The sequence below is a fragment of the Astatotilapia calliptera genome, chromosome 2, assembly GCF_900246225.1.
Source record: "Astatotilapia calliptera chromosome 2, fAstCal1.2, whole genome shotgun sequence".
NCBI classification, from domain to species: Eukaryota; Metazoa; Chordata; class Actinopteri; order Cichliformes; family Cichlidae; genus Astatotilapia; species Astatotilapia calliptera.
Window position 1 is genome coordinate 16,534,630 of NC_039303.1, and position 25,882 is coordinate 16,560,511.

At 41.2% G+C, this 25,882-nt stretch overlaps 2 protein-coding genes and 2 long non-coding RNA genes across 5 annotated transcripts; 1 reads left to right on the plus strand and 3 right to left on the minus strand.

The window, feature by feature from the left end:
* Window positions 1-5,612: 5,612 nt before the first annotated feature.
* LOC113032547 (uncharacterized) lies at window positions 5,613-7,998 on the minus strand. Its single transcript, XM_026185530.1, has 3 exons — window positions 7,683-7,998; window positions 6,491-6,709; window positions 5,613-5,879 (listed from the first exon to the last, which is right to left on the minus strand). The coding sequence occupies exons 1-3, from the start codon at window positions 7,940-7,942 to the stop codon at window positions 5,669-5,671; spliced, it is 690 nt and encodes a 229-aa protein (XP_026041315.1). The 5' UTR covers window positions 7,943-7,998; the 3' UTR covers window positions 5,613-5,668.
* Window positions 7,999-8,343: 345 nt separating this feature from the next.
* Window positions 8,344-10,083, minus strand: LOC113032613 (uncharacterized). Its single transcript, XR_003273910.1, has 3 exons — window positions 9,972-10,083; window positions 9,661-9,766; window positions 8,344-8,412 (listed from the first exon to the last, which is right to left on the minus strand). It is a non-coding gene; the product is annotated as an uncharacterized LOC113032613 (long non-coding RNA).
* Window positions 8,841-9,370, plus strand: LOC113032592 (uncharacterized). Of its 2 annotated transcripts, XR_003273907.1 has the most exons (3): window positions 8,841-8,948; window positions 9,023-9,167; window positions 9,250-9,370. It is a non-coding gene; the product is annotated as an uncharacterized LOC113032592 (long non-coding RNA). The 2 variants fall into 2 exon arrangements; XR_003273906.1 differs by having other exon boundaries at window positions 8,841-9,167.
* A 4,899-nt stretch (window positions 10,084-14,982) lies between the features above and the next one.
* Window positions 14,983-24,195, minus strand: LOC113028208 (uncharacterized). Its single transcript, XM_026178288.1, has 4 exons — window positions 23,792-24,195; window positions 21,503-23,319; window positions 15,949-20,831; window positions 14,983-15,476 (listed from the first exon to the last, which is right to left on the minus strand). Exons 2-3 carry the CDS (start codon window positions 22,710-22,712, stop codon window positions 16,333-16,335), a joined length of 5,709 nt encoding a protein of 1,902 aa, XP_026034073.1. The 5' UTR covers window positions 22,713-23,319; window positions 23,792-24,195; the 3' UTR covers window positions 14,983-15,476; window positions 15,949-16,332.
* Between the last annotated feature and the right edge of the window lie 1,687 nt (window positions 24,196-25,882).

Below are 25,882 nucleotides of genomic sequence, written 5' to 3' on the forward strand. Positions count from 1 at the left end.
AAATAAAAAAAATAAAAATAAAAAAAATAAATGGTATCTGCTGACGTTTCAAATGTTGTATCCTCATGTTGTTACTACACGTTGTTTTGTTGTGCTAATATGTAGCCGTAAACTCATTTTTAACTGTAGGACGTGCGGCGGCCCCGCAGCACACTTTCAAAGTAGAGCAAGGCTGAAGGCTACTAATAAACGAGGTATGTTCAACATAAAACCTTAGTTCTCTGTGTCACGAAGGTGTCTCTCTTTTACCCTGGCCACATCACCATACTAGCTGGTGCAACTAATCTGGTCTGGACAATAATAACAGTTTTAGATGGAAAGCATCTTAAAATTTTGCTGAACATCTCCTTTGAAAGTAGCATCATGTGAGTCACACTTGTTAAGGTAATACATGCTAAATGAGCCGTAGCTTTCAATGCATCACCGGATGAAGCCTTGCAGTTACAGTAGCTCACGTTGCCAAGGGAACTAATAAAGCATACAGTGATCGGAATGATTTTGTATTGATGCAGGTTGTCATTGCTCATACTGAACTACTTAAACTCCAAGTAGACAATCGCTCCATTCCTCATTACCATAGATAATATCTAAGTAATAAAACAATCATTATCAAATTCTGATTTGCCATAGATAAAGTGATTTTATAGGTAGGCTATCATGTAAAAATCTGCTACATAAAATTTGTAACTGAGTGTAAAAATACTAATTTCATTTTCATGTGGTTTAGAGGTCAGCTATGGATACTCGGCTGCGAGAATTCTTAACAGAGCGTAAAGTTGAAGAAGATGTGATCAAGAAACTTGAAGATGAGAATGTAAGCCACTGCAGCTGTTGCTGTGTGCGTGCATGTGTCTGTGTGCTTGTTTTTGAACGGAGAGCCGCAATCCACAATTTACTATGCACATTCTAAAAAAATTTATTGAATTTCATATTTTTGTTTAATCAGTGACATTAATTAATGACATGATATGTTTAAAGAGTAATTTAAAAAGTAATTTTTGTTCATTTTATGTTGGACAAATGTGTACCACATTACCAAAAGTATCTGTTATCGAAAGTAGATAGCAAAAAACAACTCTAAAATATGCAGTTGTATGTATTCATTGTTTTTTTTAATATTGACAATTTTATTAATTTGTTATTTATATTTTTCAGATTGATGAAACTGTCATTCCCTTAATGACAGACAATGACCTGGCAAAGTACATCCCCAAAGTTGGCGACGTCACCATCCAGGAAAGAATCTATACTCTCAAGGCTATGACAAAGACTGACAGGAGCTGAGGGAATGCCTCCTAAAAAGAAATTGTCTCAGTGGGCAGAAAATACAAATGCAAAACGAACAGTGAGACGAATTAAGGTTGGCTGGATGGATTTTGATGAGGAGAAGGGTGGGTTCAAACAGGTGAAGTCTGTAAGTGGTGGTGGAACAAGGCATTTATCTGTAGATAAAAATGAAACAGTGTCAAATATCAAACTTATGGCTGAAAATCTGTTTTTCCCCAATGGCACCTCAAAAAAAACCAAAAGTCTTTCACACTATTCAACTCATATTGAGAGCTCACAGATGCATGTGGATGCTTCCAGTACAGTTGATGAGTTGTATAAGCAAAGTAAAGTCAAAATTCTGCGACTTTATCTGTGTACCAGAAAGAAAACACAACAGCAGCCCCAAGACGTAGAGGCCGATCATGCAATAACCCAGCCCTCTGTGGTAGATCTCACTGGCAATGAACCTAATCAGGCCGCTGATGATCTGTTGGTGGAAAACATAAATTCAGAACCATCAAACTTTGTAATTAATGATGGAGCTTCCATAAGTGGATATTTGGAACTGAATGACACATTACCATGGGATGGTCTGCCAAATATAGGTGAAAGTGAAGATTCTGATGCAGTTGTTATTATTAGTGGGGGTAACAGGGTGGATATTAGTGTGGTTGAACTAAACCCTGAAACACTGTTTACAGAAAAAGAGTCTGATCCACCTCATCACACATTGTCTCTCTCACCGGGGCTAACAGGAGAGGCCAATATTCCTTACCAAGCACCCCCTGAACCACGATCTTGATCCGTAATACTGACTGTTAGAAGAGGTCATTGTCTTACTGATTTGATCAGTGCCTTTAAGGACTCAAACATTATTTCATCTGAGGTCAATATCAAAATGTTGTTACCAAATGGAGAGCTTGAACAGGGGGAAGGAAGTGGTGTTTTGCGGGACTGCCTGACAGAATTTTGGATGGATTTCTATGACAGCTGCACATTGGGAGTTGAGGTAAAAGTCCCATTCATCCGGCATGACTTTCAGTGTGAAGAATGGCAGGCTATAGCTAGAGTGTTTGTTGTAGGGTGGAAACAAGCTGGTTACTTCCCAGTGAAGCTTGCAATACCCTTTCTGGAGGAGATATTGTACGGCTCGACAACCAGTTGTTTAAAAGATTCCTTTCTTTTGTACGTCTCACAAGAAGAGCGATCTGTTCTCCTGAAGGCTTTGGATGACTTCAATTCAGTGGATACAGATGAATTGCTGGAAGTACTTGATGCACATGAGTGCAAGCAGGTTCCTACCAAGGACACACTGCTCCCTGTTTTGGCACAGATAGGACACAAAGTACTTATTCAGGCCCCAATGTTTGTAATCAAGTGCTGCCGTCCCGTTGTGGGTTCTGTAGCTGGTTTACTCCCACCAGAAGGACTGTATCATTTCATTGCAGAAAAAAAACCGACTGTAAAACCAGTGAAGGAGCTTCTAATCTTTCCAGAGGAGATGACAGCTGCCCAGTCAACAGTTTCTCATTACCTGAAAAGATACATTGGAGAAATTGATTTCAATTATCTTCAGCTTTTCCTGCGGTTCTGCACAGGATCCAATCTGTTGGATAAAGCCATACTAATTGAGTTCATAGAAACTACAGATTTCCTCCGCAGACCACAATCCCACAAATGTGGATGTGTACTAAAGCTGCCCCTTGGTTATCACAGCTATCCAGACTTTCGCAGTGAATTTAACAGCATTCTCGCAAGCTCTATGTGGGTGATGGATGTGGTGTAGGTCAGTGTTACCCAACCTTGGTCCTCAAGGCACTCTGCCCTACACGTTTTAGGTTTTCCACCCTAACAGTTCATAGAAACACGGGTGTAGTTAACAGTAACATGAAGGAATGAATGTGAATGTTCAATAGACTGGGTGGTTAAGTTCTCTTAACAGTGTAGCCCGTTGTGCCTTTTTAATGTGCAGCCTTTTCATCTGGTCAGTAATTGCTTTCTTAGTTTCTCCCCCCAATTAAAATAGTAAGCTAAAGGGAATGTTCAGGTTTTTTGAAGTGGAGTTACCTGTAGTAGACAGCACTTAGCACTCTGACTTTGCAGAAGCAGCAGTGAGTGTTGGGGACAAAATAAGGCAACAAATTGCTTGGGGAATGAGACCACAAAACAACACCAGTTGAAAATACATATACATATATAAATAACATTTTCAGTGCTTCACCTGGTAGGAATCCGTACACTAAACATAGAAGTGCATCTGTTCCTGCTGCACACATTGTTACTGTGTTTCTGGTTAGTGCCAAAATAAATTACTAATTTTAACATTCTAATACTTTTTTTACTACAGGAAGAGTAACAAATATTTCCAATATAGCATACAGTAACAGTTCTACAAACTGGAAGATTGCTGAGTGCTGTCTACTGTATATACATACATAAGTACAACACATTACAAATACCATATTCCAACTGATTAAGCATGTTCTATATTAAAGTATTTCAGATTTTTGCAGAAATCTTAATAGAAAAAAGAATGTGAAACTTTATGTTCCTAATGTATGGTGGCCCTGAGAGGCCAAACGGACTGCAACTTCAGAAAACACTTGCAAAAAGAAAAATGCTGCAAAAAGGAAAACGCTGCAAAAAGAAAGACGCTGCACTGCAACTTCAAGAAAAAAGCTGCACTGCAAAAAGAAAAAAGCTACAAAAAGAAAGACGCTGCACTGCAACTTCAAGAAAAACGCTGCACTGCAAAAAGAAAAATGCTGCAAAAAGAAAAAACGCTGCAAAAAGAAAAGCGCTGCAAAAGCACGCAAAGCACAACGGAAATAGGAAAAAAGACAACGGAAATGTTCCTGGGGAGACAATAACCCGACGGACCAGTTGCACGAACCAAAACATGCTAACCAGTGCGCTAGGACTGGGACACACTTCAAAGAAGTGGAGGAGAGGTAAATGTGTTGTAATCTCATGATTCTAATAATACTACAGATATGTTTGCAGTGTTTGGGAGTAACGAAATACATGTAACACTGTCACGTATTTAAAATACGAGTAACTGTATTCCGTTACAGTTACTGTGTAAATAGGTGGTATTCAGAATACAGTTTTTTTGTTGAAATAAATAGATTACACATCATTATTTTCCTATTTCGTATGTTAGGCTATGCCCTCTCTATTTTTTGTTAATTCCACTCTGGTGGAAACCCAAACAAAACAAGCATTAAGAGGCTCTAATGCCTGTGTCTCAGTTTCACGGCCCATGCCACCTCTACTTGCGGCAGTATAATGACATGACAAAATATTTTCAATAATTATTGTTCAAAAAATTATTTAATATTAAGGCAATAGGCAGAGTATTACAGGCATATCGATAAAGGATGTGCCCTCATGTAGTCATGTATTTTTTTTAAACGCTCTGGAACAGCATCCTTCACTCTTCTTCTCATTCATGTGCTACACTGAGACCAGGCTGACAGCTGATCTTCTTGAGAACATCTTCCATGTGCAATTTGGTCCACCTGGCAGCTCTAGGCGTCAAGAGGAGACGAGTACTAAGCTACTGGCAAGACTATCTGCTTTCTGTAGAAGGTATTAAATTTGGTTGAAAAGGTTGAAATGAGTACATTTATGTCAGCAAAGTGTAATGGCACCTTTTTCCTGTTTATTATCATTAGAAATAACTTTTATTCTCTTTACATTTTCAGAGAGAAATGGAAGTCTGTCTCTTGAAGACATCCTTATGTTTGCAACTGGACTGAGAGAAATTCCTCCTGCAGCAATTCAGCCAAAGCCACAACTTCTTTTCCAGACCACTTCACGCTTCCCTGTAGTAGATGTCTGTGCAAATACTATCAAAATCCCAGTGCTACACAGTTATGAGGACTTCCAAGAAGCCATAGATTATGGCATCCAGAACTCTCCTGGGTTTGGGCTTCCCTAAGGTCCAAGTCCTTTTGCTTTTAAGCCACATTTATGGTTTTAGCAAACATTTGAAGTTTGTGATTTTAAAATCTGAAAATTTTGTTTCTAATAATTTATAATAATTTGTGTAAATCACATAAAGTTTAATGCATCGCAGAAAGTTCAATCAGGTTTTGGAATTTCAAAAGCATAGTATCATAGTGGGACAGTTGAACAAGTTAGACATATTTCACTGTGTTAAGAAATTGCCAATGTAACAAAATAAAACATTTCTGAAGTATTCTAATGTACTGAGACACGCTAGTATAAAAACACAGGGGAAAAAATCTGATAAATTCAGTTAAAAGGCTTTATCTAATCAAACACTTCTGTGTTTGATTAGATAATCAAACCAGTGACTAATTGTCACTGGTTTGTGACAATTAGTGTCAGTGGTAATTGTACCCACATCTAGCAGATGATTTTACATTGACTTCTAAAGTCCAGTCATATTTTTGAGTGTTATATAATTTTCAACTGCAGTAGTCCAGTTGACTGGTCGAGGGAGCTCACTCTGTCTTTCCAAGTTTGTGAAATGAACCTGGAGATTGTCGTCCCCACATAGACTGTACTGAGCAGGTAGAATGTCATCAAACTGGTGCAGGATGTCTTGAGGCACTTGGAATCCACACTCTCTTCCACCATACCTTAGGTCAGTCAGAAAAATGAACAAATTCAGTCACTTCTCCAGGTACTATCCTTCAAGGTTACAGCAAAAGCGCAAAGTCAATCTTATAATTAAAAGTCAGTTCTGGAAATTGTGATTTTAAAGAATCTTGATTATGCATATATCTACATTTGTCATTTTTAGCCAAGATGTGATCCAAAGTTAAAATATGATTGTCTAACATTTTTTTTTTTTTTTGGAAAAAAATATAAAAATAAAAAGTATGTGCATGAAGTCAGAGAACAGAACTAATGGCAAAACACAAGTGGCAGCTTTAATTTCTATTCAGCAAAAAGGTGAAAACAACAAAATACACTATTCAATTGCTAAAGTGTGTGTAATACCTGCTGTGAGTAACAGTTAGGGAAAATTGTTAAACCTAAATGACATACTGCTTACTTAACTCAAGTGGTTAGGTCAAGAAAGAAAAGAGTGCACATAATGGATGGACTGTTCCTGAACCATTTTATAAATGAACAAAAGGTTTAATAACAGCAAGCTGGACAGGTATCCTGCACATACAATACACTATACTGAGGAAGAAAAATTTTAGTAAAACTATGAAATAAAATACATGGACTAAATACATACCTATGAGGCAGGTGATACATGGCTTCTGGTTTACCAGATGGACAACAAGATTGGCGCACAGGTCGGATGGTGTGAGTGTTCCAGAGATCTCTGTACTCGTCAAGCTCTTTTTGCAAGACATTGAGGAAGACATATTGTAGAAGGCATTTATGTTCATGACTGCCGTTGAAAAGATGCCTCTCCCTCAGGTCACTGAAGAGTTCAATCCAGAACTGAGTTCTAATGGTGGAATGACAAGGCATATAAAATTTAATAACACAAGTAATTCAATGTAATTGTCCTCTTTAAAAAAATAGTCGTAATCTTAAGAATATTGAAATGTGTGCAATTTCGTTCAAAGAAAAGCTTATTCACATGTTCTGAAGTGTTTCATCAATGCACTGCAGGAAGAAAAAAGCAACTTCACACAAATAACAAAATTTAACAAAATGATTAATCCTTCTGTTATTCCTGCATTTGGCGGTTGAACTTAAGAAAAGTTGTAATATACAGGTCTGTCCATATAAATGTACTATTTTGTTTCTACATGAACACTGAAGCTGTTATCACTTGTTAGATACCACACAGAAATCCAAAAGCTAGTGAAAACATCAGTATTTTTTTTTTTGGCACACAAAGTCGAAGAAATGTCTGAAACGAATGACCTCCTCTAACAAATTTCTGTCATGTTGGATCAATGTTCTTATATTACTCATATTACAGTTCTCAAATTTGAAGAAACCCTTGTTCTTTTATTTATATGACTCCCTACAGGTAAACTATTTGATCTAGATGTTAGTTTGGTACTACGTAGGCACACAAATTTGAATAAATTTTACTCAATTTTAAATACATCAATCTTCATAATTCATAATAATTTATTAAAATGTTGAATGTCAGTTTGTTTGTTGTTTTTTATAGTTCCTTTTTAGGACTTTTGTGGAATGTCTGAGTAGGAGTTTCTTTTTGAGTGTGTTGTTTTAATACAAACAAATGTCACTGGTATACCAAACCATTTATTATATTTTTTGAAGCAGTTGTGCATCACATGAGAAAAATGTGTAGGTGACTATGTTTTTCTTTGTTTGTTTGTGACTGTAATTTAATATTTGAGTATAAAACCCCACCCACAAAAAAAAGTATATCGCTGACCACGAAACACCTTCAGAACCATTCAATTTTAGTTTCAGAATATATTTTAAAAGCCATGTACCTTTGCTTTCTGAACGAAGACCACCAACTTTCAATCCGTTGATTTGTAGTTGAGGTACCATACATATGACTGTGGGCTCCTGCAAGTTCATCTCCATGGTCTGATCTTAAAGCACAGTGAATGGCTGCCATTGTGCCATTTTCTGTGCCACAGTCTGTACGAAGGCATGCTGGAAGTTGACCAAACCGTGACAAGCACTCCATATAATATTTTGCAATGATACCTGGGTCATTATTTGAGCTGCCACAGCTGAGCCACATAACTTTCCTTGAAAATCCATCGACACATGCACTAATAGCAACACCAAAGGGCTTCAGCTTATTATAACCATCCACATGCCACACTTGATTTGGTCCTTCTGAAAAATATCCTCTTCGAACAAACCTGCGTTTACAGCGACGCTTAACACCATATGGATCTAGTCTTGAGAGTATGTGCATTACATCATTTCTTTTAACTTTCAGATTATACTTTTGTCGCAGTGTCTGACACATGGATCTGTAACCCAGAAGCTGACCTGAGCCTCTCAGTTCTTGTGTAACAGTGGAAATGACAATGTCAGTGGGAGTAAAGTCTGTCCTTCTAGTCATTCCAGCATCTTTTAGCCTCCTCTTTAATGTTCTCAGACTCATACAAATATTATGCTTGTTTTCAGGAAAATCCAGGATCACTTCATATGTATGGCCCTCAGAGAAATACTTATTGATGATGTCTGTGACTGAGACTGGGCCTAAGGTTGAAGAGAAAACATGAAAAGATAATTACGACCGCAGGAATCCACAAATGCACTTAATAAGTGTTTTTAAAAAAAATACCACATCTGAAACAAGTCTCAATAAACATGACTCAAGTATTTAATCTTCTTGATGTGTGCTTAAATAAAGGCCAGCAAAAGCTCAAAGAACATGGACCAGGATTCAGGACTTATCACTCTCATTAAGACCTCTATGCTGACAACTCAAAATGAGCAAAATTAGAGAAGTTAGAAGAATTTCGTCACTGTGTACATATGCCCTATTAAGTCATAAACTAGTTTTTAAAATTATGCCGTAGAACCGGTGGCAGGCTTAAACCAGAATACAGTTCTTAGTACCTACCAGTTCATGCCTTTGTCATGGTCTGTGGAATGCGTGATGCTCGGGTAGCCACGCCCCCGGGCTGGGCCATCACTAGCACACCTGCTCTCCATCCCGGTGATTACACGGAGATCCACTTAATCCGGCGCTGACGGATGCTCCACGCCAGTCCGTAGTCATCCCCACAGTGGTAACCAGACTTCCACGAAAAGTGTGCATTCTCTTCTGCTTGGAACTTTGTTTAACCTGCCTACTTCTGTCCAGATTTCTACTCGGCGTCTGCTACCTGCCTGTCCTCCGGCTCAACTGGATCTCGCGGCGCTCACCTGGCCCACTCGCCATTCCACGGACTTCCTGCCCCCACGGACTGCCACACTTCCCTCCCGAGCTCCCACGGTTCCGTTCTATCGTAAGCCCCTACTCTAACTCAGTCCTGATATGTTCTCCCCGCTTCCTGGCTCCCTAGTAATCATCTCCCCTTTCTATTGCAGCCCCCCGCCGTCCCGATCCCGGCTTCCTCGTGTCATTGTTTCCCCGGATTTTTAGTTTCTGTTTTGCTCTCTACTTTCCCCGGGTCGCCTTTCGTTGTTTTAATAAAGTGTCTTTTTGTTAGCTCGGAGTCTGCGCCTGGATCCTTTCGTGCCCGCGCACCACGGCGCATGACAGCCTTTGCGTTTTTGGAATTCTGATTTATCTTTGCATACAGAGTCTTTAACAATACAAAAACCTTAGAATAAGGAAATGAATATAGTACTTTGGAATGGCACATGAATAATAATCCCCCCCCCCCAAAAAAAGTTTAACACGCACTACTAGAGCTACTGTGGTGTATATAAGTCATTATGAAGCAATTAAAAGGTGAGCAATAAATACTAGAACTTATAGGAAAGTGAAGTGATTACCATTCTCTATAAAAGGTGCTAAAACTTGAATGTTAGTTCCACAGGACCCACAAAAAACTCCAATTTGCCCCACTAGCTGGATTCCACAATATGGACAATACATTGCCTGATGAAGACAATGCCAAATTAAAACCTGAACACATTAACTGCAATATTCCTTAATGACTTTGACTTGTTAGTATTTGTTCTCGAGTTTCAAAAAGCTTCATTTCTAAGGCTACATTAAACATTATCTTTGTTAGAATTATCTTTGAATATATATTCCAGATATCTGTAGTATTATTAGAATCATGAGATTACAACACATTTACCTCTCCTCCACTTCTTTGAAGTGTGTCCCAGTCCTAGCGCACTGGTTAGCATGTTTTGGTTCGTGCAACTGGTCCGTCGGGTTATTGTCTCCCCAGGAACATTTCCGTTGTCTTTTTTCCTATTTCCGTTGTGCTTTGCGTGCTTTTGCAGCGCTTTTCTTTTTGCAGCGTTTTTCTTTTTGCAGCATTTTTCTTTTTGCAGTGCAGCGTTTTTCTTGAAGTTGCAGTGCAGCGTCTTTCTTTTTGTAGCGTTTTTCTTTTTGCAGTGCAGCTTTTTTCTTGAAGTTGCAGTGTAGCGTCTTTCTTTTTGCAGCGTTTTCCTTTTTGCAGCATTTTTCTTTTTGCAAGTGTTTTCTGAAGTTGCAGTCCATTTGGCCTCTCAGGGCCACCGTACTAATGGGTTTAGAAGAAAAGTTGTCAATTACAGAGATTGGTTACATTGTAAAGAGGTTTGTATAACATTTTAGAAATAACTGTTATTTTATCCTGTTATTATATGCAAAATACAACCTGTTTTTGAGTATGGTGTATTTTGAAAGACACCAGTAAACCATTCTCATTTGTACAAAACTTTGTCCTCTCTGTTACATTCTATACATCTTTAAACATGAACAAGTCTAATGACACCGCTGAAAGTTATTTAACTACTCATTCTATAATGTCATACACGTGCTGTGATTTTTAAGAAAAGAAGCCGTTCTTTATCAAACATGGGATTGCTTTAATCTATTCCACAATAACAAAATTATAGGCTCAAGAAACATTTGGAGCATTGGTGACACAACTATGATTCTACACTTTAGCCTACTTGGTCTTCTTGTCTAATTGATCACAACATTAGATATATTGCCAGTCTATGTGGTTGTTATCCAAGGTGCTCTTGTTTTTGTTAAAAATGAACACATTTTTGGTACCAAAAACTATTATGAACAACTTTTGATGCTTTAACAGTGTGATAAGTTTAACTCAATCCCAAAAGGATTTATTTTTTTCTAACCTGTATCATATTTTAGTTTAATACTCCACGCTTTGTAGCTACCAAGAGCAAGCAACACTTCATGATGAGTTAATTTACTGACATGGATAAAATGAAAATTATGTTAAACAGTCTTTTCTGATAATTTTGATACAAAGACAAGATAACTACACACTGGAGAAAAACAATTACTTAATAATAAGTACATTAAGCTGTAGGAATACGTACTGAAGTACAAAATGTACTACATTTGTATGTTTGTGTCCATTTAAGTAGACTCAAATAACTGTGAACGAACTGTATCCCTGAGATGAAAATATAAATCAAGGGCCTGGGACATGGTATATGGGAATTCCAAGCTTGATTCCTCCATTATTATTGTGCACAAATCAAACACTTGCACATCACATGGGACTGAACTAACAAAAGTGCAGCTATTTTTACACAAGGTCAAATCTTCTGTCAGTGGAACGAGACAGTCTTCTGCACCCCAAAGGTGAGGGGCCATGTACATGACATCAGGTATTCCACAGGGCACGTTGTTATTCTTTGAGGGCCTTATACGGTGAGCATTCCAAACACTCCGGATGTCATTCAATACCTCCTGACAAAGAAACAAGAATTAGGTCAGAGCTGTAATACAAGGCATTTTTAAAATGGTCGAAAATAAGTGTGGTGCATCCTTAAATGAATTGAAAAGCAGCAATGTTTGGATGCAATTTAATGAAAACCAAAGGAAGAGGGAGTGATTGCAAAAAAAAGAAAAGAAAGAACCACACCAGGCAAACCACTGAGTTGTGGGATCTGGGCTTTATACTAATACTAATACTAATCTTGGTCCGGATGCGCAAAGCTTTTCAACTTTATGCGCATAATACAGGTGACAAAATCAATATTTTTCAATCCCATGAGGGGATCCAATATCATCTCAGACCTGAATGTACCAATGATAGAGCGCTGAAGAGTTACTGATGCGTGAAGCCTGACTGCTTTTGACAGACTGGCAGTGACAGATCGGTAGCTGCAGCATAACTGATGCAGAATGAGCGCAGACAAGGATAATGTCCTCCGATCAGAAAAAAACAACATTTAAGTCGTGCTGACTTCTGATCAGTTCAATTGGCAAAGTGTTCCCTGATTTAAAAACTTTGGCTGGGTTGATGCTTCAGCCTCCATTACGCACATACAGAGCGCAGTTGACCTACTTCAACAACGTTAGGAATACATTGCATTTACCGTTTGGTAAAGGTAATGTCGTTTTAACTATGTAAACAATTATTTTGTTACCCTTACTGCTAAAACAGTGTAACTTAATGTAATTAATTACCACCACTGGTTATCATAATATGGGCCATTTACCTGAATGATTGGCATGAAGCAGAACTGTGACAGAGCTTTGTCAATGAAATCCCCAAAGAAGAATCCTTCGTCCTTCAGTTCTCCTAGAAGCTTGATCCATGACTCGACTCCTTCTTTTCTCATCACTCCCCACCAGCTCTCAATTCTCTGGTTTGCGGTACTTGCTCCTGTGACGTAGCTTCTGTCTCCTGCTCTATCATCCCCGTCATTTCTCCGTAAATAACGCTGGAGGTCTCTGACCAACACGTTCTCAGTGCCCATGTCAGTTCATACGAGCCTGGGGAAACCCCCACGACTCTCCACTGCTTCCACAAAGTAACCTCCGATAACCTTTGGGTCACTGTTAGTGTGTGCGGCCCGCAGCCAAATGATGTTGCGTGAGAAACCGTCGATGCATCCATTAATACATATCCCATATGGCTTTAGTTTGTCATAAGAGTCTATGTGCCACACAAAGTTAGGCCCCTGAGCAAAATATTGCCTCCTTCTGAGACGTCTGGTCTGGCGAACCTGGGAACCTACTGGGTCCTGTAAAGAGATGAGGATCCTGACGTCTCCTTTCCTGATCGCAATGCCGTGTTGTTTGCACTTTGTAAACATCCACCGATAACCGTGATCCTTCCCAGGCCCTTGCAGTTGGTTCACAATAAAATCTATCCCGGCGTCCAGGTCGTACTTACGTCTGTAAAGCGACTTGGCTCTCAATATCCAGTTTAAATGTCTCTCCGTAATGATGGTTCCTTGCATTGCAAGGCTTTTCAAAATGCGTTTGTAGCTCATTCCCAGCCTAAAATAAAACTCAATCAGACTGTCTCTGTCCATGGTGTATTTAGCCTATTTTTATGCTTGTGTCTCTACGCAGCTGTCCAGGAATTCTATCAATAAGATGTGCGCACGTTATCTATTTCGTGGCCACAAATGCGTAATTCGTTGCCACGTTATACCCAATTCGGGCCCACAAATTAGCATTTCGTGCGCACGTTATACCTATTTCATGCCCTCGAAATAGTCTGAAAAGAGCTCTCAGCGAAGGCGGTCGCACTTTTCTCCCCTCCTCCTCACCCTTATCTCCCCTGCTTAGCCTCTATGTCCTTGTCTTGTCTTGTGTGCATTTACTTTCCCTGGAACAGTCTCTCACTGTCGTTCTCTAAAACCTAAAAGAGAATTATGGATTTGATCAACTGGTCTCTGAGTGCTATTGACACCCTTTTCTCAACGAGAAGTCGGGGCTCGGGAGAGCCTGAGTGCCCTGGAGGGACTTTCCCTGCCGGTTACACGATGGACGGGTGGCAGAACTGGAGGACCGTGTGCCTGGCGGGACTGTCGATCGAGGACGCTGAAGATATCTACCTATTCGGAACCATGATAACAGGGTTCATGCTGATCGGCGTTGGCTTAGCCCTGGTTTATCAGAGAAATAAGAGAGCGGAACCGGCTTTTCAAACCCCCACAAGGCTGCCCGCTGGATTCGAAGCGACGGGACGAGGCGAAACCTCTCACAACGAACGTAATATGGTCAACACCTTGGAGACGCTTACAGCTGCTGTGAAGGCTCAAAACAACACCATTGAGCGTATGAGGGGAAACATCAGCGAAAGGCCTGCTCAAAATGACACCCTTGAGCGACAGTTGGAAAACATCGCGGAACGGATCACTGCAGTTGTGAGGTCTCAGAATCAAAAGACTGACAACACCATGGAACAGAAGTTTGATACCATCATGGGGAGGCTCGCGGCTCTCCAACGGGAGATCGAGGGACCAGTGTCAGAGGGCTAAATTCGAGCTGCTCACAAAGGAGAAATCAACAATATTCAACATTTGGACACCACGGCGCCAGCTGCTAGGCCCAAGGCTGGAGCCCACCAAAACAACTCCCTGATAACGACTGTGTGATGACTATTCTTCCTGTCCCATGAAGGCCACCTGGGTTGGCTGGCAGACTGTTTACTTAGCCTGATAGAGCGAAGGACACTGTCTCCGCTGAACTATGGACACGCACACACATACACTTACACTGATAGGCACTCACTCATCCCCCCTCCCTTTCCAACGCCTTCGATGCTTGTTTCCGGCGAGGGAACACGGCGAGTCTGTGTGCCGCGCTGGAATGATAGCGCTGTGCAGGGTGGCTGCTGTGTTTCTTCGGATTATTCCTCACCCCCCACCCACCCCTGTGGCTTGTCATGTCTTCACAATGTTGTGCTGTGGACATTTATGTGCTTTTTTGTGCAAAGGAGTTTTTTGTTTCCTGTTCTCATGCTGTCCTACCATGGAAGCACAGCATGAGTAGGGGTCTCTTTTTTCCTCTTGTACTTTCCCCACTGTAGTGTACATTTCAATGTTTTTTCTTTGATTCTACCAATCTCCGACCTGTATCCCCATGTAATGTTTGTGCTATATGTGTAAGGTCGGGGGGGGGGGGTCCCATTTCACTGCAGGGCAACCTGCATGTGACGAATAAAGCTTTGATTGATTGATTGATTGATTGATTGATTGAAATAGTATTTCGTGGCCACAAATAAGTATTTCGTGGGCACGTTATACCTATTTCGTGCCCTCGAAATAGTATTTCGTGGCCACAAATAAGTATTTCGTGGGCACGTTATACCTATTTCGTGCCCTCGAAGTAGTATTTTGTGGCCACAATTTATTTATTTTTTGGACCATGTTGTAACCAGTATGTAACAAAATATATAAACAATGGGCAAATCAGAAGATTTCAGGAACGACAGGAGCCCAGAGGATGGGTAACCACAATGAAAACACAACTGCAAATGATGAAGCAATAGTTCAACTGTATTTGAAATTTGTGCACTGTATTGCCTTTACAATAACAACCAAAATTGTGTGTGCGCGCACAGATACCCAAAATAAAAAAGAAAAGAATGGTAGACCCGGGTCTTTTAAAGTGTCAATAGGATCCAGATCAGGCCTGTTTGGTGATCTGGTGAGTTATTGGTGTGAGTTCAGTCCACGATCGATGTATGGTTTGCACTGTTTTGTCCTACCACAGTTCAGGCAACCAGACTTCAAGATTCAATTCCAAATGGGCTGTGGCTCGCCATCCATTGCAATGGAAAATTATTCCTCTTCTGCGGATTTCCACAAAGTCTGTAATCCAATGTTCTCCGAGGAGTCTCGGCTCCTTTCTCCAACTCAAAAAACCTGACCTAAGAGTGAGGTCAGAATTACTTCAAATGAACACGGTTCACACTTAACTAACACTTCTGTTTAAAGTATAAATCATGAACAAAATGTGTTTCAATTTCTAATGTTGTACAACTAATCAAATTCTAAACGTTTTCATTACATGGCAATGTAGCTATCACCAATCATTAAAGCAATTCACACTGCTCATTAAAAGCAGCAAACTCAATATACTCTGCTCACGGTCAAGTAACAACAGTGATGAATAAAAGTAACACAATAAAACATTTCAATACAACAGATAGACATACTGTTTTTTCCTTAACCTAACAACAGCTAATAAGTTCTCAACTAACGCTTAACAACGGGAGTGAGCGTTTAGCACACTCGCTAGCTACTTGCATAGTACCGTCACCATTAGCGTTTGTTTTTTGAAGCGAACAACATTAACATTTCAGGATGCCGATCAGCGGCTATAACAGTTTCGTTACTCACCAGTGCAAAGCACTTCGTATTCATAAAACTAGCTTCGGCTATCCAAATCTGGCGGCTAATCAAGCAGACACCAACAGCTTCGCTGTTTCAACAGCTACCACGTTTTCCCCACAGGTACTGCTATGGCGCGTGTGGTCTAAGCAGCCTTAGCAGCGCAACCAAACATGAAAAACAAGGCGGGACAAACAATCCCATTGGTTGGACTGCATTTGTATCCAGGTCAAAAAATAACCTTTGAGAAACAAAATAAATCAATAAATAACACAAATAATGCAATTCCATACAAAATAATTTGGATTTTTTCTTTAGAGTCTCTCTCCAATCATGAGTGCTTTTAACTGAACAAAATAAAACACCTTTAATAATAATTACAATAAACAGTCTCTAATTCCATCTGTTTGCCACTGGGCTACACTCTCCCCTCCTAAATTCATGCAAGTCCCTTTGCATGGGAGATGGCTGTGACCTCACCACTTGAGAGAGTGGCTCCTGGTAAGTTCCAACCTCCTTACTCTCTTGCAAAGCATCAGTAAAAGCTAAGCTCAAGCCTTGGAATAAGGATTGCACAATAGATATCAGTGGATTACCCAACTGGGTGTACTGCAGTCTTTCTGGCGGACCTCTATTCCTCACTGAACGTCGAAGAGTGTCCGTTTTATCACCTTCCACGCTCTGTTGTGAATCTTCTTTGTTAAAGGCCTCAGGCTCACTGTCAGAGTCTTCTCTGCTTAGAAGAACATCTCCCTGAAAGGTGGATGTGTCTGCTAAGTCATTTCCACTTCCAGGTACATCAGCAGCTGAGCGTTTTTCACTCACGGCATCCAAGGCAGTATCCTCCAAAATGATTTCTGCATTTCCATGAGACAAGTCTTCTCTGACTACCGTATCATTAACAGCTAAGCAGTCTTCAGTTAAATTTATCTGTGCTGCCTCACCATCATCGGTGTCAGGGGATGATTTTGGAATCTCGTACAATGTGGTGAATCGAATGGTTTCTCTGGGACGCCTCTCACGAAACCAAACAGTATCCTCTGTCTCAGAAGGTTCAGTCTCATCATACTGTTTAGCTGATTGCCGTGTTACAGGCTTGCGTGTGGAGTTTGTCATAACAGGCTTCTCCTTAGTGGGTGTGACAAAACCACAAGGGAGTAGGAGATCTCGATGGACAGTTCGCCAAGGAGCGTCTCTGTTCTCAGGTTTTATTGTGTAAACTGGGAGATCTCCCGCCTGCTTTACCACCACATAAACATCTGACTCCCACTTATCAGCAAGCTTATGTTTCCCTCTTAGGCGTACAGCACGCACTAAAACTCTGTCTCCTTCTTCCAATTTAGAAGCGGTTACACGCAAGTCAAATCTGGTCTTATTCTTGTCAGCAATTTTTGCTGCGTTTTGTGCCGCGATCCTGTAACTCTCTTCCAGACGTGACTTCAAACTTTGCACATATTGCGAATGTGACTTGTAGCCGTCGTCTCTGAGGGGAAGACCAAAAGCCAGGTCAATGGGCAATCTGGGTTTACGGCCATACATTAATTCATAAGGTGAGTACCCTGTAACGTCGTTCTTTGTACAATTGTACGCATGAACCAATGGTTTCACAAAGCTATGCCACTGTGATTTGTCCTTGTTTTCCAATGTGCCAAGCATGCTCAACAGCGTCCTATTAAAACGCTCTACAGGGTTTCCCCTAGGATGGTAGGGCGTAGTACGAATCTTGTGAACACCCAGGATGTTGCATAGTTCTTTGATGATGTGTGACTCAAAGTCAGGCCCTTGGTCACTATGCAAACATTCAGGAATGCCGTAATGGACAATGAAATTATCCCACAGGCACTTGGCAACTGTTTGAGCTTTCTGATTGTGAGTTGGGACGGCAATGGCATACTTAGTAAAGTGGTCTGTAAGTACGAGGACGTCCTTAATATTGCTCCTATCAGGCTCAATGGACAAAAAGTCCATACAAACAAGCTCAAGAGGTCTGGTGGACTTTATGGTGACCAAAGGAGCAGCTTTTTCAGGAAGGGATTTTCTCAGAACACAGCGATCACAGGTTTTAACCTTTTTCTCAACATCTGCAGCCATCCTTGGCCAGTAAAACCTTGTTCTCACCAGGTCGAGAGTGCGTTCAATCCCTAAGTGGCCCATATCATCATGGAGGCTATGGAGGACTGTGTCTCGAAACTGCTCTGGAAGAACAAGTTGCCAGGTTACACAACCTCCATCTTGTCGTGTTCGGTACAGTATTTGATTGTGTAGCTCAAGGCGACTGAATTCCCTGATTAGTAAGGGAATATCGGGCAGTTGCTTTCTAACGGTGGGTGGAACCTTGTCCCCAGTCTCGAGTTGAGCTATAATTTCCCTCAAACACGGGTCAGCTCGTTGTTCTGCCCTTAGCTGCTCTACTGGCATATGGGGAATAACTGGTAACCCACCACACTGATCTTCATTCACAAACTCATCTGGTATAGCAGATACAGACATGGCCAAAGAGTCTACCAGGGTGAAAGCACAATCCATCTCTTTGTTTTCACTTGGGCTACAGCCAATGAGGTGCCTCTCACAGATAGCTGGGACCACGTCTGGGCCAAGAGTGACTCCTTGACCAGACAGATGTGTTTCAGTGAACCGCTGTATACGTTCCTGCTCTTTTTGTGAAACGGTGTCATTGAGCAGTTCTCCATGTGGTCGTCTTGAAAGACCGTCTGCATCAGAATTTAACTTTCCAGCTCTGTACTGAAGCTGGAAGTTAAACGTGGAGAGTGCTGCTAGCCAACGATAGCTCATTGCATCCAACTTGGCTGTAGACAGAACATATGTTAAGGGATTGCTGTCAGTTACAACCATGAATTGGCTACCATAGAGGTAATCAGAAAATTTTTCTGTAACTGCCCACTTTAGAGCTAAAAACTCTAGTTTGTGGGCAGGGTAGCGAGACTCACTCTTGGACAAACCTCGGCTAGCATATGCTATTACTCTCATCTGCCCCTCCTGCTCCTGATACAAAGCAGCACCCAACCCCATAGTGCTGGCATCCGTATGGAGAGTGTAGGGCAACTTGGGGTCAGCAAAACCCAAGATCGGAGCAGTAGTTAGCTTTTCAATGATCGCTCGGAAAGCTTGTTCACACTCTGGAGTCCATCGCTCACCAAAGGGTTTTTTCGGATCATGATACTGAGGAGTGTTAGCTTTGGGCTTGGTACCTTTGCGAAGGGGTGGGTAACCTGAGGTCAGATTGGTGAGGGGCTTCACTAGGTTAGAATAGCTTTTAATGAAGCGTCTGTAATACCCTGCAAAACCAAGAAAAGACCTCAGTTCTTTCAGATCAGTAGGCACTGGCCAAGTTTGCAGAGCCTTCACTTTTTCAGGGTCAGTCTCCACCCCATTACGAGACACAACATGTCCCAAGTACCTCACTGATGTCTGAAAAAATTTACATTTCTCAGGGGATAATTTCAACCCGTACTCTTTCAGACGGTTGAGAACTTTGATCAGTCGGGTCTCATGTTCTTCCAGCGTTTTAGAGAAAACAATGATGTCATCAAGGAAGACAAGAACCTCCTTCAGGTTCATATCCCCCATGCATTTCTCCATGAGACGCTGAAATGTGCTTGGAGCGTTCGTAATGCCCTGCGGCATACGGTTAAACTCCCAAAATCCAATGGGACAAACGAAAGCTGTCTTCGGTTTGTCAGCCTCTTCAACCTCAATCTGGTAGTAACCAGATTTTAAGTCGAGGACAGAAAACCACTGGGAACCAGTCAGCGTGGAGAAAGTCTCCTCCAAGTTTGGGAGTGCATAAGCATCCTTCACTGTTTGCAGATTGAGCTTCCTGTAATCAACACAGAGACGCACATCCCCATTCTTCTTCCTCACCACCACTATGGGAGAAGAGAAGGGTGATGTGGACTCCCTGATCACACCTGCCTGTTGAAGTTCTAGCAAGTGCTTTCGGACAGCTTCCAGATCATTTGGGTGTATGGGGCGTGCCCTGTGCTTAAATGGAGTCTCATCAGATAGCTTGATTTGGTGTTTTACCTGATTAGTCCTCCCAAAGTCAATGTCATTTTGCGCGAAGACCTCCGGCATATTGGCAAGTTTTTGTGTTACTCTCTCTCTCCACTCAGCACTTATGGGTGAGTCCTCGAAGTTGAAGTTGAGGCCTAGCTTCTGCTTGGTGCTAGAATCTGGTGTCACCACACAATGCTCATGTGAGAGAACACGATGAAATGCACTGATTTCCCCAATCACACACTTCTGGGGAATAACAACATCATGATCCAGCTCATTAGTCATTACGACTGGCACTTTATATGGCGCTTTCTGGGGCAAGTCAATGAGGCAAGGTTTAACTAACACCCCACCTGGCAGTGCTGACAAGGAGGGATGTTCTAAGAGGACAGATTTCTCAGTGGTATGACTGTTTACATCAATGAACCCCTCTAACACTACGGTTTGTCCTGCTGGAACTAGCTGGGGGTCTTTTCCGAGCGAGGTGACCAGACCAAGGCGGTTATCCTTGCACTGCCTGTGTCGCAGCCCCAAAATCTTTAGCACTGCTTTGTAACCATATTGTGATGGTTCATACTCTTCAGGACAGGTATCACGATGGAGTTCGTAAAGTAGATCTAGTGTGTTAGTACCTATCAAAACTAGTGGCTGGGGGACTGTACGAACGTCTGGAACCACCAATGCTAGTGTGGGGACTTCAACCTCAGCACCTAAAAACTCTTTGGGGAATACAACATTAATCTCAATGTAGCCTAGATAAGGCACAGATTGGCCATTGGCTCCTTCAACCTCCAAAAGCTCAAAGAGAGGCCGGATCTCATGTTGTGACAGGTTCTGATTGTAAAACGACTGGGGAACAGTGGTGACTTGAGAGCCTGTATCCATTAAGCAGCTAACACAATTGCCCTCTATTTGAACCTGTGCTGTAGTTTTCGCCCCTATTAAACCTTTGGGTAATTTGAAATTACCACGCTCAGCATTCAATGTTAACATGGCACCCTTCTTAGTGGTCACTTTAGGCTTCTTATCAGCGGGACGTGTTTGACCCGTTGCAGTCCCCATCTGTCCCACGACAGGGACTGAATTCAGTTTAACGAAGGTGTGTTTCGGTGTTGGCTTTCCCATAACTGCTGACGGATTCTCAGTTCCTTTCTTTTAGCAGCTACCAGGGCAGGATTTGGATCTGACTCACAGGTGGCCACAATATGACCATCTTCCCCACAACGGAAACAGTACCACGGTTTTGGCTTTACAGTTAAAGCGCTGTGTGGAGGGGGCCCTGGTTCAGTCTTTGCATGGTCAGGTTTTTTAGTTTCATCTTTCTGCATGTGTTCTTTCTTAGAAGCAGTGGGTTTTCTTTGTTTCATGAGTGCTGTCAATTGACTCTTCAAGTCAGCAACTTGCTTCTTTAACTTACTTAGGTCACTTGATTCAGATTCAGCTTGTGTTTCGCTTGTTTCCTGAACACTCTGTCTATGGGAGACAACCTTAGGTTTGGTAGTACCAAGGTGCCGTTTCATTCTACTAGTTTTTGTTTCTTGCCTACTTTCTGCAGTACGCAGCAGCAACAAAAGCTCAGCAAGTGATGGGGGTTGTCGATCCTTAAGTTCTAGCTGCAAGACAGCAAGCAAGTCATGATTCCAACAACCCCTGTAAAATTGTTTCAGGAGGTGTTTGTCGACCTCTTGTGGCTGTACACCTCCCCTGCGTACAGTACGGTTCAATGCCACCTGCAGGCGATGCAGGTAAGCTGAGGGTTTTTCTCCAGGATCTTGCAACGTGTTCATGAACCTCACCAACAATTCCTCCCCATCCTCAACTGTGCCAAAGGCAGATTCCAATAATTGCAGGTAGGTAGATGGTGGCGCTTCAGGTCCAAGATGTCGAACTACATCTGAAGCAGGAATGAGGAGGCTCTCGAGAATTTTATGAGTCTTCTCCAAGTCAGAAACAGAAGTGTCCTCCATCATTAAATCAACATGAGAGCGCCAAGTATCATAATCAGCTTCATTATATGGCCGGGGAATCTTCCCAGAAAAAGCTCTCAGTCTCAAGGTGGAATGGGTACGTGACATCTTATCATCACTCTTTACAATGTGTTCAACCACAATTCTCTGTACGTCTGGTGGGTTAAGCTCACCAGGATTTAGAGTCAGGGATCTCTTGGTTCCAGAGCTTAAAGTCGGTGTGCGATATTCATCATCAGCGTGGCCAAGCTTAGGACAGACTGAAATACCAGCTGATTCAATAAAAGTAGCAGGGGTCTGGCTGGGCCTGTCAGTATGATCAACTTCCTCTATTTCAACCTCAGTACTGAGTGCAACACTTTCTTCGGCGACACCCACAGACTTTTCAATTTTTGTCATCACCTCTCTCAGTACCTCTTCAAAATCTTTCCCACTTAGCTTGGCTATTCCTCGCAGTTCACTCAGGTAAGTATCTGTGACACTCCCCCCAACTCTCTGGGAATAAACATCTGTCAAAGCATGTACAGAAAATACTACATCAGGATTGGCAGCTGAGGGGTGGACATAGGGCAACAAGGGTCCTAATGTTTGCACTGCTACTCCTGAGTTATACTCCACTATCTGATCCTTGTTGAATTCAGATACTTGATCATCAATGGTGAGGACCCTACTAATAGAGCCGTACTGCTTTAAGAACTCAAAAATCTCTTCATCCTTTTCTGATCCTGTTACCCCACGCACTATGACAGCATTTGGGACCTTAATACCTAATTTTTCAACAAAATCCATCTTTTGGTGCGACAGACGGTCTTACCAAAAGCTCAATCACACAAAATATGCTTCACTATCGTCACCCATTAATTCAAGGCTCCTGGCTGGCTCGCCACTTTTACACTGTAACCAGTATGTAACAAAATATATAAACAATGGGCAAATCAGAAGATTTCAGGAACGACAGGAGCCCAGAGGATGGGTAACCACAATGAAAACACAACTGCAAATGATGAAGCAATAGTTCAACTGTATTTGAAATTTGTGCACTGTATTGCCTTTACAATAACAACCAAAATTGTGTGTGCGCGCACAGATACCCAAAATAAAAAAGAAAAGAATGGTAGACCCGGGTCTTTTAAAGTGTCAATAGGATCCAGATCAGGCCTGTTTGGTGATCTGGTGAGTTATTGGTGTGAGTTCAGTCCACGATCGATGTATGGTTTGCACTGTTTTGTCCTACCACAGTTCAGGCAACCAGACTTCAAGATTCAATTCCAAATGGGCTGTGGCTCGCCATCCATTGCAATGGAAAATTATTCCTCTTCTGCGGATTTCCACAAAGTCTGTAATCCAATGTTCTCCGAGGAGTCTCGGCTCCTTTCTCCAACTCAAAAAACCTGACCTAAGAGTGAGGTCAGAATTACTTCAAATGAACACGGTTCACACTTAACTAACACTTCTGTTTAAAGTATAAATCATGAACAAAATGTGTTTCAATTTCTAATGTTGTACAACTAATCAAATTCTAAACGTTTTCATTACATGGCAATGTAGCTATCACCAATCATTAAAGCAATTCACACTGCTCATTAAAAGCAGCAAACTCAATATACTCTGCTCACGGTCAAGTAACAACAGTGATGAATAAAAGTAACACAATAAAACATTTCAATACAACAGATAGACATACTGTTTTTTCCTTAACCTAACAACAGCTAATAAGTTCTCAACTAACGCTTAACAACGGGAGTGAGCGTTTAGCACACTCGCTAGCTACTTGCATAGTACCGTCACCATTAGCGTTTGTTTTTTGAAGCGAACAACATTAACATTTCAGGATGCCGATCAGCGGCTATAACAGTTTCGTTACTCACCAGTGCAAAGCACTTCGTATTCATAAAACTAGCTTCGGCTATCCAAATCTGGCGGCTAATCAAGCAGACACCAACAGCTTCGCTGTTTCAACAGCTACCACGTTTTCCCCACAGGTACTGCTATGGCGCGTGTGGTCTAAGCAGCCTTAGCAGCGCAACCAAACATGAAAAACAAGGCGGGACAAACAATCCCATTGGTTGGACTGCATTTGTATCCAGGTCAAAAAATAACCTTTGAGAAACAAAATAAATCAATAAATAACACAAATAATGCAATTCCATACAAAATAATTTGGATTTTTTCTTTAGAGTCTCTCTCCAATCATGAGTGCTTTTAACTGAACAAAATAAAACACCTTTAATAATAATTACAATAAACAGTCTCTAATTCCATCTGTTTGCCACTGGGCTACAATGTCATCAGAGGGGCTCCGTAGTACTCTGTAGCCAGTAGGAGAGGTGGGATTTCTGTGAAAGCCAAATTAAATGTGAATAGGTTTTGATAGTTATTGTATATAACAAGTGTAAACAGTTTTATTTGTATTTTTTTCCCTTTCTGAGAAGGCAGAATAATAAGAAAAGGCAAAAGTACGTCACAATATAATCAATTAAGTTACATATTTTGATTACCAAATTATGGAAGCGTGGAGCTGCCACCCAGGCAAAAGAAAAATAGAGCTATATCACGTTATAACGTGAAATGTTTATTGTTCTAACATTATGCTTTTCATGCTTGTATAATATAATATCACGTTATTATAATATAAATAATTGTCACGTTCGCACAATATTGTACGGACGTGATAATTATGTACATTTTTCGTACAATGTTGTTCAAACATGAAAAGTATATTGTATAAACATGATAGTATATTGTTAGAACGATAAACTTTTCACGTTACGTTATACTTGTATTTCTCTTTTGCCTGGGTGGCAGCTCTACGCTTCCGTTCCAAATAAGCGAGAATAAAGTAATATTATATGGGAAAAGGCACCTGCTAGCTTGATGATGGAGGCTTCTTAGACTGGCCACCCGCCTTGGCTTCTTGTCGCCACTCCACGAAATAAAGGTCCGTTTCCTCCATGCCGGCTAATTATTCATCCTCATAAAATTCTTGTATATGTTCAGTTGGCAGAATTGAGAATTTTACATCTTCCAACCACTTAATTAACGTGAACATAATCGGCTTGTTTCTTCCCGTCTCCTGCATCCGGCCGTTCCTCTCGCTGTCGGATTTCGCGCCTCAGAGACGTCGTTATTTTTCAAAAAAAAAAAAGAAAGAAAGAAAGAAAGAAACAGCAACAACTACTAAAGAGAGTTTTTGCACATTCATTGCACATTTGTGGGAATGTTTAAATATTTAATTTTTATTAATTACTTTTCATTATATCTTTATTTTATAAACTACCATGGCAATGCGCATGCGCATACACTTGTGCACGCAAAGGGCTTTGGAGTTGACGTAATGTCGCAATGCATTGTGGGAGCGCAGCACCATCTTGGCAGGCCACGAATCAAAACAAGATTGCTACGAACCATTCTGAAACGTAGCTCAAAAGAAAATGACGGTATAGAGACAGATTGTGTCCAGATCCAAAGAGACAGTACTTGATTGTTGAAATGTGGACCCGTATGAAATATAGCCGTGGAGTAGAAACCCTGAAGACCAAACCGCTATTGACTTAGCATGATCTACTCTCGTACCTTGTCTGTGGAGTCAGAGCATACACGGCGCACCAATTTCGCAATTATAAATCTCTGGAGGCGCACATCCAATTCACCAAGGACTGGGTACAAGATTTGGCTATTTTTAAGCCTCCACGTTGTGAGTACGCCGTCATTCAAGCAAAGGTAAGTCAGCTTGAGTACTGCGAGTAAAATGCGTTTGATTCCCCCCGAACATTCAAATTAGTGCTAGCATAAATTCATTCATGAGGGGGAAATTACAGTGAGAACATGTAGAGGCTCTGTTAGAGGGATAACATAGTGAGTTCAGTGCATTGATGTGACATTGTCCTGAAGGATTTAGTTATTCTTTATGGTTAAAGAAATTGCCCTAATTAATTCATATTTATTATAAATAATCCTAA